This window comes from Tiliqua scincoides, chromosome 9 (genome assembly GCF_035046505.1).
Source record: "Tiliqua scincoides isolate rTilSci1 chromosome 9, rTilSci1.hap2, whole genome shotgun sequence".
In the NCBI taxonomy this organism is placed as follows: Eukaryota; Metazoa; Chordata; class Lepidosauria; order Squamata; family Scincidae; genus Tiliqua; species Tiliqua scincoides.
In genome coordinates, this window is record NC_089829.1 from 44,628,466 (window position 1) to 44,646,914 (window position 18,449).

Sequence of the window (18,449 nt, forward strand, 5' to 3'; positions counted from 1 at the left end):
CAGAGAAAAGAGAGTGGGCATCAACTTGATGAAAATGCTTGTCTGAACTAAAACTCTTAACCTGGCAGACAACCAGGGGAGGGGGGGTTCCATACATTGGGAGGGCAGCAACCAAGAAGGCCCTACCACGTGCCCCTCCTAAATGGACTTCAGATGAGGTGAGATTTTGCTCCCGAATGAAAACATGAAAAGTGTCCCAGCCTATCACGGAGCCTGCCCAAGGAAACTGCCGGTTCAGTTGTGGCCCATCATTGCTTCAGTGCAGTGTAAACCTCAAAGTTTCCCCAGCAGAGTGGAGTTTCTCATTAACTTATTCTAGTTGTAATGTTTTATAGGGTGCCATTCATCTTTAGGAAGAGATAACAAGTGAAGAAGGAATTATATTTTTCCCAAGCTTCACTGGGGGAGGGGGCGGGTAAGGTTCTTCTCTACTTCTCAGGGTTGGATTGACCATGAAGCTGACAGGTGGCAGATTGGTGCAGGGGAAAACCACTTCCACCTTCCCATCTGTTCCTCTTCCCACTCCCTGGATTTATAAAGGAAGAGATGAATGAAGCAAAAAAGGAAGTGTGGAGGGTGATACTCTAGTAGTGCCAGAGGTGCTCTAGCCCACCGCTCTCCTCTGCTCTTCTGCTCTATTCCCTTCTTTCTTTTTGAATCCAAAGAGTAAGTGGATGAGCAGTGACAGGCACACTGCCTGGTAATGGGGGTGGCATTTGATGTGCCACTTCAGGCACTGAGAGGTTTTGGGCCAGCCATATCCTCCTTACATACACAAAATCATTAGAGTGCATTATAGTTCCCTTTTCATCCAGTAGCATGTTTTGAAAGAGGGGAGGATTCACCCCTATTACTGCCCTTTAACCACCTGCAGTGTGTTGGGGTAACTAATCCACATTACATTCGTTGCCCTTCATCTTCCAAGTCCTTCCAAGTTCATCAGTTCAATCAATCAGATTTTTATCAAGTTCCTTCAAGGAAAACATGTTTCCCTCCCCTTCATCCCTACAACAGCCCTGTGAGACAGACTAGGTTAAGAGACAGTGGAGGAACCAAGATCACCCCATAGGCTTTGTGGCTGAGTGGGAATTCAGATTCAAGTCTCAGAAGTCCAGTATTCCAGTCTGTACACTATATTGGCTCTCCCTTAGCCAGGGTTGAAAGCTCTGATGCCTCAGTCAGATCCACTGAATAAATGCACATTGCACACCATCCCTGTTGATGCTCCAAAGAATCCTGGAAGATGAGAGGGACTGTGGGCATAATGTACACAGGAAAGCAGTGCACAGAACCCCCTCTGTTAGATCCTGTTTGTAGCCTTTCTGGTGTTGTACATCAGATCAGGAGCAGGAATTGTGTCTGCCTCTTTAAGAGACCGATACTGTCCTGCAAGTCAGCTACTATAAAGCCAGGTAAGCTGCAGCTGGTGGATTAAAAGAGCTGGCAGCAAAGTAGAAGGCGGCCTACAGCATGACAGGTCATAGCTGGGGATATGGGCGGAAGGATGGTAAGTTGTTGGCAAATTCTTCACCCACCTACCCACCCTCCATTTAAAGCTATCCTTCCCTTTCTCCTCCTTTCTGCTCAATGTACTTGCATCCTCCTTGAACATGTTGAGTTGCATGGCATCCTTTCTGCACATCAGATCAAAAGCAACAGGCAGTTAAGGACTTGACCAATAAGCAAATTTTAAATGACTGCAAATTCCATTGCCTTTCTGTGTGTGCTCAAATTGCGACCCATCTAAATTTGAGCCTTTGCGGGAGCATCTTGCCAGTTCATCTGCAACGAGAAAACAGCACTATCCTTTATCCAGTTGCTCCCCACTAAGTTTTGCTTGTGGACCATGTGCTTCTTCAAAACACATCATCCACATGCAACACCTCCACAGGTGCCAATCGAACACCAAACCCCATACAGCAGAACATGGACTGACTTTACTGTAAGAGAAAAGTTGTATCCCAGATGTCTGCTCCAGCTCTGGCACAGTGTAGGTTCTGGGTACTGGAAGGACTATTTTTTTTGCACATCAGCCTGCCAGATCATTGAAAATTTCTGAATGTGCAGCTGTCTTAGCTTGTTGCAGCAAAAAATGACAAGGAGTCTTGTAACACCTTAAAGACTTTCCAATTTATTTCAGTGTAAGCTTTTGTGGAAGTGCAGTTCATAACCCCTCATTCTAGTATTTTGAGAGAGGGAGACAAACATTTCTTTCGCCACTGTCTCCATGTGTCATTTTTATACGTCTCAGTCATGTCCTCCTTTTTTCCCAATCTAAAAAGTCCCTGATACTGTAGCCTTACTTCATAAGAAATGTGTTCCATCCCTCTGATCATTTGAGTTGCCTTCTTTTGTACCCTTTCAAGCTCTACAATATCCTTACACCAACACTATGAGGTAGGTTAGACTGATAGTGGCTGGCCAAGCTTACCCTCTGACCGTCATAGCTGAGTGGGAATTTGAACTCGGGTCCCCCTGCTCATAGCTGGCTCATTCACAGAATGGTCTCCCAGGGAGGCTTATGTAGCACCTTCTTCTCTTTCTTTCTTTCTCTCTCTCTCTCTCTCTCTCTGGGGCAAAGACCTTTTAATTTTCCCAAGTCCTTTTAAACCTCCCTTGAGTTGGCTGTATTGTCTATATTTTGATTTGCTCCTTCTTTCTTTATCTTTTCATTTGTGTATTTTAACTTCGTTATCTTGATATTTCATTGATGTCAGCTGTTCAGCAAAGGATTCTCTGCAGTGTATTCAGAGTTCCTCCCCCCCCCTCCCCAGTATCCTTGTAATAAACTTGACTTGTCCTAAATGCAGAACTCAAAAGAATTCCAGGGAGAAAAATAAAAATAGCCCAACATTTCTGAAAACAAGAATGAAGTGACAATTTTCTTTCTTTCTTTTTCTTTCTTTTCAAGGACCTTCTGAGTGGTATGAATCCTATCCCATTGCCCAAGGAAATCATCAGTCTCCCATCGACATCGTTCCAGCACAAGCCATTTATGACCCCTGCCTGAAGCCTCTTAGGGTTTCGTATGCACCATGTTCATCTCTTGCCATTTCCAACAATGGACATTCAGTCATGGTGGAGTTTAAGGATGTTGATGACAAAATGGGTAAGTGGTGCTACATTTACAGTTCAGGACAGTGGCGTCACTAGGGTTTGCGTCACCCAGTGTGGGAGGCCAGTGCGTCACCCCCATGCAGTGGGTGGGGCAACACTCCAGGTGGTGGGCGTGGTAATCTACAATCGCCCCGCCCTCACTGGTTTTTTGGCTGTACCTTTCGATAGAATAAAGATATTTCAATGCAGTTTGTTTCATTGTATTCTGCATGAAACCACACATTGATTGATATATAACATGATGGTATTATTTTTACAAACTGTGATTTTGGTCACTAGTGGTGTCATCTCCCCCCCCCCCCCAGTGTGTCAACTTACTAACACCTTATTGGAGCAGTTCTCAAACTTTTAGCACTGGGACCCACTTTTTAGAATGACAATCTGTCCAGGACCCATCATCAAGCAAATTAAAATAATTATAAATGATTAAGTTAAAATAAAAAAAATAATTAAATAAGGGGGAGCCAGTCTTATTTCACCAAGTGAATTTTCTCTGTAGCCTGCCTGCAATAATGCCCCTCCCCCCAAAAAAAGTAAGATTTTCACCCCTACCCAGTTCAGTTTAAGTTCTTATGTTTCAAGCATATCACTAGCAGGACCCACCTGGCTTTACAAGTCTGAGAGCCCAATCCTATGCTTGTCTACTCAGAAGTAAGCCCCATTATAGTCAGTGGGGCTTACTCCCAGGAAAGTGTGGATAGGATTGCAGCCTAAAACAGAAAAAAATTCACCTTACCCTGTCAACCCTCTGTTTCATTCTTTTTATGGGGGGGTTGCCTTTTGGAGCATTTGTTGAGCTCCAGTTGCATCAAATCAGGACCATTCTGGTGGCCTCCCATTTCCCTTTGCCTGACTTGCCCAGGAGCCAAGGTACGTTTGCTTACTTGCGAGTAAATGCAACCATGTGGCTTCGCTTCGCTTTCCATAGGTCTCAATCCATTTGACTGCTTGGAGGGAGGGACCGACCTCCTTCTCGGGTGTTTTTGGGGGGCTACATTCATTGGATCAGGACCATTCTGGTATTGTTGGATTCCTCTCAGTCTGCCCTTTCCGACGACTAAGGCTAGCTTGCCTACTCACAAGTAAACACGCGATACAGCTCGGTTTCACTTTCCATTGGGCTCCATACAATTTTCCAGTTTTTTGCCAATAACTTTTGATAGAAAGGAGATATTTCACTCTGGTTTTTTTATTGCATTCTGCTGGAAATTCTGCATCCAATGGTATATAACATGATGGTATTACTCCTAACTACTGCAATTTTAGAGCATCACCCCCCTTGCGCGTCACCCGGTACCACCCGCACCCCCCTAGTGATGCCACTAAGGTTCAGGAGTAATTGACTTGTATGTTTTGGGTGTCTTCTGAGCTGAAATACAAAAAAGTCAGAGCCACAGATTGGTCAGGTCTGTTCTAAAACCAGCCAGGGTCCGTATCAACTCTACGTAGGGCACATACTGTATCTTGTACTTGATGGGGGTGAGGAAGAAGACATTGTGTGGAGTGCTAAAGGGACAGGAAAAATATAGCGACTTTCCTCTCATTTACCTCAGAATGACAGAATTGTACTCACTGCTGTTGTCATCTAGGGTATTTCTCTCTACAAAATGCCAATTGGCTTTTTATTTTATACCATTTCAACTGGCCTGGCTTTCACAACAGGGCCCTGGGAAATGGTGACTGAAGTGCTGAGAAGACTCCTTTAGAGAGGGTGAGCACCATTCCTTGAAACAGAGATTAATTCCAAGATTCTGGGGAGAGAGAATGACTAGTAAACTAGCATAAGGTGTAGTGTAGGTACATCCTTAGTGTTTACCTAATGTGTACAGTACGTCCTTATCTGATGGTGCATCAGCAACCACCACTCTTCTTCCTTCTGCTCTTTGGATTTGAAAAAAGAAGGGAATGGATTAGAAAACACGTGGAGGAGAATTGAAGACATTCTAGCCCAGGAGTGTCAAACCCGTTTCATGCAGAGGGCCGAAATTAGCATTCATGATGCCTGCTGAGGGCTGGAAGTGCCATCATTAAGCAGGAACTGATGTCATAAAGCAGATGATGGCCAGAAATTAGCGCTTTGTTCTCACAAGAAACTAATTAGCTGCAAATGACAGAAGAGAAAATGCCAAAGCTTAGTCATATTTTCAAGCTGTGAGAGAACCCAGTTATCACATGGGCTGCCCTTTCAGCAGTGCCACTTCTGCCACAGCATTACTTTGCAGCTCTGCAGCTGAGAGGTGTTCTGTAAAGTAACCCCTTGAAGCAGGCTTGCTGAAAGGGCAGCTCTGGGAAAGCCCAATTATAACGGGAACTGGATAAGGAGCCTCCAGGGCCAGCATCTGGCCTGCGAGTCTTACGTTTGACATGCTGCTCTGGCCAATTGCTCTCCTCTCCTCTCCTCTCCTCCTCACATCCTTTTCTGCTCCATTCCCCTCTTCCATTTCAAATACAGGAAGCAGAAGAAGCCGCAGCTCTGTACACACTTTCCTAGGACTAAGCCCCACTGAATACAAAAAGACTTGCTTATGAATAGACGTGCCTAGGATTGTGCTGTCAGTTGTCATAATGGACAGGCCAGCTGGATAGTGTCCACTATCCAATGACTTAATTGCAAACTACCTGCACAGAAAGTTATTTTGTTTGCAGTAGAAAATGGCTCCAGAAGATGGTCTGATGAGGGTGCTGCTGTCTTCCTTTCCAGCATTTCCAGGAATTAGGAGGCAGCTGGAATATGAGAGCAGAATTGGGGAAGCATTTCCTGTGGGGTCCCCCATGTAATGTGGGAAACACACCCTGCTTTTCCTTTGTCTATGCCCAGGGACTAGCTACAGGTTTCCTCAGGCCAGAATATAATACAGGAAGATGCCTTAAATGCTTTGGTTTCAGAGCAACCGAGTCTCTGGTGACAGGGTGAGGAACGTTCATGAGGCCACTCAAGATGCTGATAGCACATGATCAGCCACCATATTAAGTTGCAGCTGTTGAATCACTTAAGACTTCACCTGTGAACGGTGGCATAGCCAGAGGGGGTGCAAAGTACTAAGTTTTGCAGGGAGCCTCACCACAGCATGCAAAAAGCCCTTCCCCCTCCCCTTTAGAGCCACTCCAGACAGGGAGAGCAAAAAGGAGGCAAACCATCCAATTTGCTTCCACTACTCTGAACGGCTCCAAAGGGAGGGGCTGTTTGCATGCTGTAGTGAGTCCCTACAAAAGTTACCAGTGCTTTGCACCCCCTCTAGCTATGCCCCTGCCTGCAAAGCCCAATAGCGGGAGCTGTTCAGTGAACATTTCACTTCCAAACTATAGGAGCACTGAAGTGCCAGAATAAATCCATCCTCACTAGAGGCAAGTAAAAGTGCTTTCAGGGAAAACTATATCGGAAGCATTTTATCATTAGTTTGTTTGCTGTTTGACTTGCTGCCATTTCAGGTGTGGCAAGGCTATCTCTGCCATCTGAGAGTACAAATTAAAAACCAGTGCAGTACTGGATACTCTGCAACATATGGCATCATAATCCTATGCATCTTGACTCAGAAGTAAGTCCCACTGTGATCAGTGAGGCTTTCCCTGGGCCAGCCCACCACTGAGGCAAGGTGAAGTGGCTGCTTTGAGTGGTAGGTGGGGGGTGGTGGCAATCTAATGGAGGGCACCGTGCACCTCCCCTGGATCATCACCTGCTTAGCCATTCCACCTGGCTTCAGTGATGTAGCTGGGGGGGGCGTCCATTGCCCCATGTCTTGAAGAAGTTTCAAGAGGGTACCTTTCTGAGGCCTTCTTGCACCTTAAAAATGCACTTCTGATTTACAGTAAAAACTGGAAGGGCCTATCTAAGGCGTTCAGGGTGCCTTTGGAGGCCCAGTGGGGTATATGGGGGTGTTAAAAGTTTATGGCCAGGTGCCCAAGCTGTGCCACTGCCTGGCCTTATCCTCTTTTTGATTGCTATCCTTGGAGAGTGAGCAAGGACTTACTCCCTCCTCTGAAGCTGCTGTTGAAAATCACAGCAGAGACATGATAGGGGGCGACTGTGATCCTGTCCCTGGTGGCTTTCATAGAAGGTAGGAAGGATGCATGACATTTGCCAATTTCAAGTGATGACCAGAACCTGATCAGTTTTTATTTTCTGTTCTAGCCATCAGTGGGGGCCCACTGGAAGATCCTTATAGACTGAAACAGTTCCATTTTCATTGGGGGATGAACAGAGATTCTGGATCAGAGCATACCATCAACGGCAAATCTTTTCCTTGTGAGGCGAGTCACAAATATTTGACATCTTATAAACTTTTATAAGGAATGACCTTGTCCTGACACTGCAAACCAGAGGGTACTGGGCTTCAGTGGACTCTCTTCAGAAATTCCTCATGGAGTCACAAATGACTAACTTTTACAGGATTTGCAGAAATGGGGCTTAATGCATCACATGGGCTTGGTATTTAGTTTAGCACCTAAATTACAGTACAGCCCTGTACAAAAAGATAAAAACACAAAAGAATAGCCTACTTACAGTGTGGCAGCTGCCACTTTTCTTCCTCATTTTCCCCGGATTAGAAATGGAAGGAAGAGGGGAACGAAGCAGAAGAGAGAGTGGTGGGCTGAAGTGTCTCTGACGCTCTAGCCCAGTGATTTTTCAACCGGTGTGCCACAGTACATTGGTGTGCCATGAATGATCAGCAGGTGTGCTGCAGAAGTTTGAGGGAGGATGATTTACTATAGGGCCATTGGGGATGTGAGGCTCCCACCTACCGTGTGGTATACTGTGTCAATTGTCAAAAAATGGATGGTGTGCCTTGGTAATGTTGTCACCTCATCAGTGTGCAATGAGATGAAAAAGTTGAAAATTGCTGCTCTCGCCCAACACTCCCTTCTCTCTATACTTCCCTTTCTGTTCCGTTCCCATCTTCCTTTTCTAGTCCAGTGTAAAGGAGGAGAAGGGGGGGAAGGCAGCTGGCATGTCACCAGATAAGGGTGCAATATTTGACAAAGGAAGAGGGAAAAGGAGGGGTGGAGGCTGGTGGGTGGAAAAGAATGAGCCACTGGTGTACCTGGGGGAGCGGAGGAGCGAATGCCCCAGGGCGCTACCCAAAGGCAGCGCCACGACCCCCTCCCCCGTGGCTCTGTTTTTAAAAAACACACACACACAAAAAGGCTGTTCCAAGGTCTTTTGAGGGTCGGCAAGGCCACCCACGGCCTCCCTGGGCCCCCAGAAAGCCTTTTGAGGCCTCTGGAAGGTCTAGAAGTGTCACTTCCAGTTTTCGGTGAAAGCCATAAGTGACATTTTTAGACCCTCCAGAGGCGTCAAAAGACCCACTGGGGAGGCCATATGCCCTCAGAAAACTTCCAGCTGTGCCTGGTGGGGGCAGTATGGGAGGTGGCACTTTATTTTCCTTGCCCTGGCTAGCACAGGGGCCAGGATCGCAATTGGAATGAGTACCCCACCAATGTTCCTCCTGAGGCGATCGTCTCGGTTAACTTCAAGAATATAAGAACAGCCCCACTGGATCAGGCCATAGGCCCATCTAGTCCAGCTTCCTGTATTTCACAGCGGCCCACCAAATGCCCCAGGGAGCACACCAGATAACAAGAGACCTGCAAGGCTTCCTGGGAATTGTAGTTAAAAACATAAGAACAGCCCCACTGGATCAGGCCATAGGCCCATCTAGTCCAGCTTCCTGTATTTCACAGCGGCCCACCAAATGCCCCAGGGAGCACACCAGATAACAAGAGACCTGCAAGGCTTCCTGGGAATTGTAGTTAAGAACATAAGAACAGCCCCACTGGATCAGGCCATAGGCCCATCTAGTCCAGCTTCCTGTATCTCACAGCGGCCCACCAAATGCCCCAGGGAGCACACCAGATAACAAGACACCTGCATTCTGGTGCCCTCCCTTGCATCTGGCATTCTGACATAGCCCATTTCTAAAATCAGGAGGTTGCACATACACATCATGGCTTGTACCCCGTAATGGATTTTTCCTCCAGAAACTTGTCCAATCCCCTTTTAAAGGCATCCAGGCCAGTCGCCATCACCAAATCCTGTGGCAAAGAGTTCCACAGACCAACCACACGCTGAGTAAAGAAATATTTTCTTTTATGTGTTCTAACTCTCCCAACACTCAATTTTAGTGGATGTCCCCTGGTTCTGGTGTTATGTGAGAGTGTAAAGAGCATCTCTCTATCCACTCTGTCTATCCCCTGCATAATTTTTTATGTCTCAATCATGTCCCCCCTCAGGTGCCTCTTTTCTAGGCTGAAGGCGGCCAAACGCCGTAGCCTTTCTTCATAAGGAAGGTGCCCCAGCCCAGCAATCATCTTAGTCACTCTCTTTTGCACCTTTTCTATTTCCACTATGTCTTTTTCGAGATGCGGCGACCAGAACTGGACACAATACTCCAGGTGTGGCCTTACCATCGATTTGTACAACGGCATTATAATACTAGCCGTTTTGTTCTCAATACCCTTCCTAATGATCCCAAGCATAGAATTGGCCTTCTTCACTGCCGCCGCACATTGGGTCGACACTTTCATCGACCTGTCCACCACCACCCCAAGATCTCTCTCCTGATCTGTCACAGACAGCTCAGAACCCATCAGCCTATATCTAAAGTTTTGATTTTTTTGCCCCAATGTGCAAGAACAAGCCCGCCCTGCCTCTCTCCTCATCCAATTTCACAGTGACAGGACAACTGTGCTGTCAAATGCGTCCCAGCATTTGTGTCCCAGTTCCCAAATGCATGTAGCTAGACTGCAACTATTAACTGGTAGGGAGTCAGCACTGTAGACATGCTCAGTGTGGCAAAATATAGATCATGATGACAAGCAGAAAGTAGGAGAGTAGTCCTGCCAGGATCCCAGACAGCAGTGTTTGTGGGAGGGGGTAGATTTTTCACCACCAGCCCCAAATTGTTTCCCGGATAGCATTTATTTGCATCAATTCCCAGTAAAAATGGGAATGGCTGAAAATGTGCTCTGCCTCGATCTGCTTAGGCCTGCTCCTAATCTTCAAAGCACGTACTTCTGGCTCACATGAATCCAAGGACTTGGGTCTGAAACGGCATCTCCTTTTCCATTTTTGCTTTCCTTTGCTGACTGATCCAATAAAATCATGCCTGTTTGTGGAACCTGTTGAACTTTATTGACTCTTCCCAGACATTCTGGCAACTTTATCTTTGTGCAAAGCAACATACTGCCAATATTGCTTGCTAACCACAGTCTGCTCAAGGGAGGACAGGACCTTGTCACAGCACATTTATCATACCGATGTATGCCTCTCCTCCCCAGCTCCACTTGGTCCACTGGAATGCCAGGAAATATACAGCATTTGAAGAAGCCGTGGCAGCTCCAGATGGTTTGGCTGTGGTTGGTGTTTTCCTGGAGGTAAAGCCACATAAGTCATCCATTGTACTGTGTGTTTGTGAGAAGGATAAAGGACTTGGAGCTCAATCCTAAACTCACCCAGCACTGGCACTGAGCCCTAGTGCCAGCGCTGGGTGCATAAACATGCTGTAAAGCACATTTACAGCACCTGGTGAGTAGGGAGTGCTGGCGCTGGGCCCACCCCACTCAGGAGTCAGGCCCAAAGCCAGCAAGAGCCTCTGGGGGTGGGGGGAGGGCAGAAGAAAGGCAGGGGGAGAAACTGGGGCAGGCGGGGGAGGGACCAGCAGAGCTGTGTTCTTCTGAATCCTGAACTCCATGTTGGACCGAAAGGCAAAATAGCTGGCACAGACATGAGAAACCCCATTGTGGGGCTTTTCTCTGGGAGACTCCAGTGGCTTCCTGGCACCCATTGAATACAGCGGTAGCTGCTTTGGCACCGCTGCTCCAGTGGGCACTGGGAAGCTTAGGATTGGGCTGTTTAAGCACTTGTTTAACAAGCAGACAGGGAGTGGGGAATGAGGTGCCTACAACCAGACCCAATGAAGTCAAGTAAACTGTGGCAACATTGGCTACATCTGTAGGCAGCAACTGACATGCTATGTATTCCATCCACTACTGTTTCCAAAATCTCATGCAATTCTCTCTTCTTCAACTTTAGACAGGGGAAGAGCATGCTGGTATGAACAGATTAACAGATGCCTTGTACATGGTCAAATACAAAGTAAGTCTTTACAAGAAAAAACAGGAAGTTTTGTGTTTGCTATGTTCACTCTAGCCCTCTACAAGGGCAGATGGAGGGCAAGACAGGCTCAGCACCTAGTGGTCAGTAACCATCATGTACCTCCATGCTTCCCCTTTGAATTGGGTAAGTTGGCAGTGAACTGGAAAACGGTAATTCACTGCCACCACACAGAGCTGGAACAGGCTGCCTTGGAGAAACCTCTTTTTCAGTAAAGCAGAGACCCCACCAAAAAAAATCTGGTGTCCCTTAAAACCAGACAATAGTGGAACATAGGCAATCTGGGAGACATCTGCTTCTGCCCACATGAACTGAGACCAAGGAGATAAAGCCGTAAAAATACAATATGTTTATTGAAAAGCTGCAAAAGATATTGGAACAATGGAGGGGGACAGAATGAGGCAAATAAAAATATGATTTCTCTGGGTTCTTACCCTATCCTACTCACTTACCATGTCCCAGGCTCCTGGTCTTCGCACCCAACTTTTAGCAGGGAAAGTCAGGATGCCCCCATAGAGCATGTTGCCGTGGACTTGCTACAATGTTGTTACATTGTGCAAAAGGGCAGCAGGTGGTGTTTTTTTTAAGAGCCTCTTAAAGCATAACTTTGAGTGACTTGTACAAGGTCATGTAATAATGGTGCATACCAACTCTGCAGAGCATCACTGTGACTTATCAGCCAGGTATGTATTTTTGAAGCCACTTCAGCATGCTCAGAACTGCATTGCACGCCTGCAGTCCTGAGCTTGCTGCTCTTGAAGTAAATCCAGTCAAAGTCAATGAGAGAAGTTCTTCAGCGCAAACATAGTTATGGCCGTACTGCAAAAGTTTTCACTTTTTTTGATGAAACAAAATCTTGTGAAAGTGAGCGGGTGGATGAGCAGGAAGACCTCTAGATGCTGACGAAAATTGCATATTCCAAAGAAGATATGCAAAGGTAACCATTTATGACGGCATTATTTTTCACTGACTGTCAGAGGGAAGAGATTTCTGAGTAACAAATCTCCTGTGATCTCTTGGCAGTTCTGACTCAATGAGCAGCTAATGCTGGTCCTTGCAAAACAGTCACTTCTCGAACAGAGTTTTATTTTGGATAATATAGCATATCTCTATGCCAAATAAAAGGCTCAGATTCATTTTTTCTGCCTCTGAAAATTATATTCAAAGATGGATTTACAAAAAATAAAAGTTAAAAGTGTAAATTCCTTCCAATTTTTTAATATAATTAAAATTCACATTTCAATAAGGAATAAATTGAATTTGTTTTTTCTCTGAAATCACCAGACATAAAAATCATTTTTTTCTGCCAATGTTATCTGTTAGTCTGTCAACTTCTGTCACTTGCAATAACTCGGTCAATCATTCAATTATTGATGGCATGCCATGTGTTGAAGTTATTGATGCAACTTTTCAGTGCTGGACAAAATTAGTATTTTTTGCAGCTTCCAGAAAGTTTTGCAAGTGCAGTTTAATTTGCTGCTAGAATTTCTGGTTCTTAATTTAAAAATAAAACAAAAGGGCAGGATCTGAGACAGTAGGTTGAAAATACAGGGAAGTAGACTTAAGTTAGACATGAGGAAGAATTTTCCAATTATAAGAGTTGTCTGGTGCTTCCTCATGCAGTTGTGGGCAGTTGCAAAGAGGGAGGGGTGAAACAGAGCTGGAAAGGGTGGTGACAGGTGAGCAGAATGGGGGCAGGGAGGGACAAAACAGGATGGGGGAAGGGTGGAGACAGCTGGAAAAGTCGTTGGAGCCCAGGTCTATCCACCTACGTAGCATCAGCAGCTAGATACAGTAATATGGAAAGCCAAACACACTCCTAAGTCTCTCTAAAATCTTTTAAATATAGAAAATCATGCAGAAAATCAGCATCATTGTATTTATGCTCACACTAGAATGGAAAGTGTCCTGTGTGCACCAAAACTTGTTTCTGCAGCAGGTGTAGCCCTGCAGCAGTGTCCCTGAGCTCCTATACTTCATGGTAAGCAGATCCACAAGCCAAAGACCTACTGCAGCAGGCCAGTTTCCTCCCAGATTTGACACTGTGTTAAAGAGAGTCATGTATTCATTCCTCAGCCCAAAAAATATGACTTGCCAGTAGCTGCAGCTACACGTTTGTGGTAGTGTCCCCAGCACCCTGTGTGGGCAACAGTGAGTAGATAGGAAAATGTCAGATCCCAGGAAATTTCTGGGCCCCCTCCTTTGGCTCCTGGGCCCCCTTTTTGACCCTGGGCCCAGGTACAAATTACCCCCTTTACCCCCTCTCCAAGGCCCTGCTTGATGATCTCCATCATCTCTTCCAAATCTAACGTTCTATGATTCTTTAAAAATATCCTAATCCATGTCAATGCTTTTTCTTTCTTTTTTTTAAAGGGAACCAAAGCCCAGTTCAAGGGTTTCAACCCAATCAGCCTTTTGCCCCCTTGTCTAGATTATTGGACATATCCTGGATCTTTGACAACACCTCCCCTGAATGAGAGTGTAACATGGATAATACTGAAAGAGGTGATCAAGATATCTGACAAACAGGTAGTTCTTCTGTCACTTGCAGCTAACAAGTTCCTATGTGAGAACAAAGTGCTTATTTCTGGCCATTATCTGCTTAATGACATCACTTCTGACTTAATTATTTCCTTTCTGCCCCCTAGCAGGTACCATGAATGCTATTTGGCCCACCAAATAAGAAATGAGTTTGACATCCGTGTTCTAGAGCAGGGGTGTCCAAAGTTTTTGGCAGGAGGGCCACATCATCTCTGACAATGTGTCAGGGGCCCAGGGGGGGGATAATTAATTTACATTTAAAATTTGAATAAATTTACATAAGTTTACATAAATGAATATATTAAAGAACTTATATGAATGAATGAATGAAGGTCTTGCAATAGCTCAAGGCCTATAAAAGGCCTGGCACAAAGCAAGGCTGGCCTTTCCTTTGCTGCCATTACTGCATCACAGATGTGAAACAGCAAGCAGTGGGGGGAGCCCTCATCCCACAGCTCACACGAGAGGTCAAACAGTCGCCCTCACGCTGAGAGCAGTTGCATTGGGCCAGTGCAGGCTCTAACAAATCTCCGGAGGGCAAGAGGCTCATTGGAGACTGGGGGCTCCCTGAGGGCCGCATTGAGAAGCCTTGAGGGCCACTTGTGGCTCCTGGGGGCTCCCAATCCGACCCGTGGGGAGCCCCCAGTCTCCAATGAACCTCTGGCCCTCCAGAGACTTGCTGGAGCCCATGCTGCCCTGATGCAACTGCTCTTAGCGTGAGGACAACTGTTCTACCTCTCACCTGAGCTGTAGGACAAGGGCTCCCTCCACTATTTGCTGTTTCACATCTGTGATGCAGCAGTGGCAGTGAAGGAAAGGTTGGCCTTGCTTTGTGCAAGATCTTTTATAGGCTACTGCATGACCATCATTCATTTATATAAGTTCAATTTCTAATAAATTCATTTATGTAAATTTATTCAAATTTTAAATGTAAATTAATTATTTTTTCCCAGTCCTTGAAACAGTGTCAGAGAGATGATGTGGCCCTCCTGCCGAAATGTTTGGACACCCCTGCTCTAGAGCAAGGACTTTGACACCCCTGTTCTAGAGCAGCCAGTGTGTTCAGGTGCTGCTTCTGAAGCTTTTTTCAAAGGACCTGAGCTGAGGAGATGCTGCAGGCACAGTAGGAAGCAAACTGAGAAATGTATCTAGGGGCATAAGCACCAGTCTACCTCACCCTCAGATGCAGATGGGATGGCAAGGGAACATAGATGGATAGATAAGGGAAGGGACAGATGCAGTGAAGCAGGGCTGTTGCCCATCCACTGCCTGGTTCCAGAGCACCATGCTGGGAAGGAGTTGGCATACATCTGTGCTTCCAAAGCAGCAGGGGAGTGTACAATTGGAGGAGCCTCCAACAGGGCTTTTGCCACAGGACTCCCCAAAAGCCATCACTAGCCAGATTTGTAGAAGAGAGGAAGAAGGTAAGCCTGGATCATGTCTCCCAGGGAGGAGCGGAAGCTTCATTTAAAAGATGTAGCTCAAAATATAAGTAAGTGGCAGGAAAATGAAACAAAGAAACTTAAAGCTGTTTTTTTTTTATTTTGCTGTGCTTTCCTTATTGTGGGTATGGTGTTGGGGTACCATGATGAACTCCTGCACTTTGAAATTTTTGACTACAGCGCTGCTTACATAGGAATGATGTGATGACTCAGGAAAGCAAATGGGGGCTATTGCTTTTTTGAATGCATCCCCATGTTAAAAAAAAAAAAATCTCCCTTCAAGTAGAAAGCTGGTATATAGGGGAGAATAGTTTTGGCCCAGACCAGCCCCTGTTGTGCTAGTTTTCTGCTTGCAATCAGTTTTTGTTTTTTTAAATTTAGGGGGAAAATGTTACATTCTAAGTGTAGTCTGAACAGTATAGATTACTACTTTACTTTCTAGAACTACTTTACTTTACTTTGTCCCTAGAACTAGACGAAGATTACGTGGAAAAATAGGGTGTAGAAGAAACATCATTCTTTCTTGTGTGTAAGTTTCATTGTGTTCAATAAATAATTGTTGAAGAAAAAAAATGTGGTGCATTACTTTCTGGGCGACCTTCGTATCACCCCATTTTCACAACATTCTGCTGTGTGTGTGGACCTTGCCTGCAGATTGACTCCTATATGCTAGAAATTCTGTTTGTGAAGGATTGTAAATTTGTAAATGAATTTACTGACTGAAAACACAGACAATTGTTCTGAATCAGCAAAATGAGTCCTCTAGTTAAGATTCCTCCTACGCTGTTTAAATATTGGGTACTTGTTTTAGTGAACAATGCTGCATAATTCCCTTTTGGTCTTATTTTTGAGAACTGACACTTAATGACTTTCTAAGCAGTAATATTGTCTCACCTGTATTTTCAGATGGAGAAATTCCGAACTCTCCTCTTTACTGCCGAGGGAGATGAAAGGGTCCAGATGGTGAATAACTATCGTCCTCCTCAGCCTCTTAAAGGACGAGTGGTGCGTGCATCATTCAAGGCTTAAAGGATGGAAAAAACAAACAATTAAGGATGAAAAGCAAACCTCAAAAGCCATCCAAAGTGCTTCTGTATCAGCAAACACAAAACAGAACACCTGATCTTCAGAGGAGAAAGGCAGATCAAAGGGACATCCACAGCATTTGATCCAAGAACGGATCATCCTATCTATGATTATCTTGCTAATCTTCACTGTCATTACACTGAAATGGGAGTCTGATGAACAACTGAACTTACTTAGTTTTCATTTTTGATGCAGCAAATTCATATGCTCTCCAACTGTCCCCTATTTACCAGTAGCAGGCATAAGTCCCCGTGGCAAGCAAAGAAGATGCCCTACATAGGAGGGGAGGGGTACTTAGTCATTGAGATTTGGTGTGAGAACAGGGCACTGCAGGAGCATCCATAGTTTCAACTCTGAAATGCAGTGCCATCACAAGGGTTTGCATCACCTGGTGTGGGAGGCCAGCAGGTAGTGGGTGTGGCAACTACCTGCTCCTACCTACCTACCTCCTCCCATGTAGTGGGTGTGGCAATGCCCAGTCATTGGGCATGGCAACGCATCATCAGCCTGCCTCTTGCTGGTTTTTTGGGTATAACTTTTGATAGAATAGAGATATTTTAACGCAGTTTGTTTCATTTTATTCTGCATGAAATTACACATTGAGTGATATATAACATGATGGTATTATTCCCTAAATCCTCCATTTTAACTGTTTTGGCCAGTAGAGGTGGCACCCCTTGTGTGTGTCACCTGGTGTGGCCCACACACCCCCCAGTTACGCCACTGGTGAAACGGTATGTAGGCTATGCAAGCTTCTATTCTTCAGGGCTACAGAGAACAGTGTGGAAAATGTGCTATCATTATAGATGGTTCAGAAACCAAAAGGCGCCATCAAGGGAGACGGCAGTAGTCACAATACAGAATCCAGCTCCCTACAGCAATAATCTTGTTCTTCCTCCTTTCCATCCTTTTCATGGTAGTCTTTAAAACACTGAATCCTGAGAAAAACCAGATAGTGCTGTCTGAACAAATAGTGCACTAACAGCATTAAAAAAAGGCATGGTGTAACTGAGACTTACAGCCCCGTCCTTTGCACATTTACTTGAAGTCATTCTTACTGTATTCAATAAGACTTGCTGCCTGGTAAGCATGGATTAGATTGCAAACTTACAGTCCAATCCTATCTGCACTTTCCTGGGAGTAAACCCCATTGACTCTAACAGGACTTACTTCTGAGTAGACATACATAGGATTGGGCTGTTAGTCTACTCAGGTCTGGTTGGTTTGATAAGAGACTACAGGTGAGAGGCAAAGTAAGTTTGAATAACTGAAGACCAAACTAATGCAGTGTGACACAGATGCCTGAATTCATTTCCAATCTTTTTTTTTGGGGGGGGGGTGTCATTTTTCATAGAAGCTGTGGGGGCGGGGGAGAAAGGCTGGAATCTGAGCTGAGGTACATGGGGAGGGAGTTTTGTTTCTTGTTGCAGCCCCCAGTCAAAATTGCCACTGAGCTCTTATTTGCTATGGAAGAGAGAATATCTAAGCATGAGCTCTAGGGACTGAAGTCATGGGCTGGGGGTGGAGATCCCCCCCTTCCCTTGTGCTGTGATCTCGATCCAAATCAGGAAGGTCCCCCTTGTGGCTTCTTTTGGTAACTAAAAAGACGTCAGCTGCATTCACCTGTCTGTTATATTCGTTCAGCTCTTAAGTGTATCAGGTAATAGCAGTTTTACATATATTTGGGAGCATTCCTAGTGTAGGTCCAGGCTGATTCAGATGAGAAAGAGGAGAGTCACCTGTGCACGATAGAAAAGGCATAGCAGCCTGTTGGGCCTGTGTGCACCGGCATAAACCTCTTTAGCATTAAGACAGGAGAGTTAGGAAGTCTTATAATTAGCTCAGCATAGACTTGCAAAAAGTAGTAGGGCTGTTTGGGAAATGAAAACTCAGAATGACAAGTCCTGCAGTATTTGTGATTTAAATGAATGAGGCAGTGGAGGGACATCTTTTTACAGGCTTCTGCATTTAATAATCGTGATGTGAAGCATGCCCTTGAAACAGTGAAATCTATAAAAAGCAAAAGATGGTTTTGCTTGACTAAAGCCTCCACTGAATGCTTGCAGCTCTTGACTGACCTCCACTTGCCCTTAGAGGTGCATCCAGTAGTGTAGCTATGGGGAGTCACAACGCTAAGTTTTGCAGGGCACCTC

At 45.3% G+C, this 18,449-nt stretch overlaps 1 protein-coding gene across 1 annotated transcript; it reads left to right on the forward strand.

The window, feature by feature from the left end:
* The first annotated feature begins 1,470 nt into the window (after positions 1–1,470).
* CA7 (carbonic anhydrase 7) lies at positions 1,471–16,339 on the forward strand. Its single transcript, XM_066637320.1, has 7 exons — positions 1,471–1,507; positions 2,912–3,109; positions 7,247–7,365; positions 10,393–10,488; positions 11,147–11,209; positions 13,601–13,756; positions 16,117–16,339. Exons 1-7 carry the CDS (start codon positions 1,471–1,473, stop codon positions 16,237–16,239), a joined length of 792 nt encoding a protein of 263 aa, XP_066493417.1. The 3' UTR covers positions 16,240–16,339.
* The last annotated feature ends 2,110 nt before the right edge of the window (positions 16,340–18,449 follow it).

Coding starts and splice junctions, on each gene's coding strand:
- CA7 (XM_066637320.1), top strand. CDS start 1,471: ATGACAGGTCATAGCTGGGGATATGGGCGGAAGGATG. Junction 1,508..2,911: donor GGGATATGGGCGGAAGGATG/GTAAGTTGTTGG, acceptor TTTCTTTTCAAG/GACCTTCTGAGTGGTATGAA. Junction 7,366..10,392: donor GCAAATCTTTTCCTTGTGAG/GCGAGTCACAAA, acceptor TCTCCTCCCCAG/CTCCACTTGGTCCACTGGAA.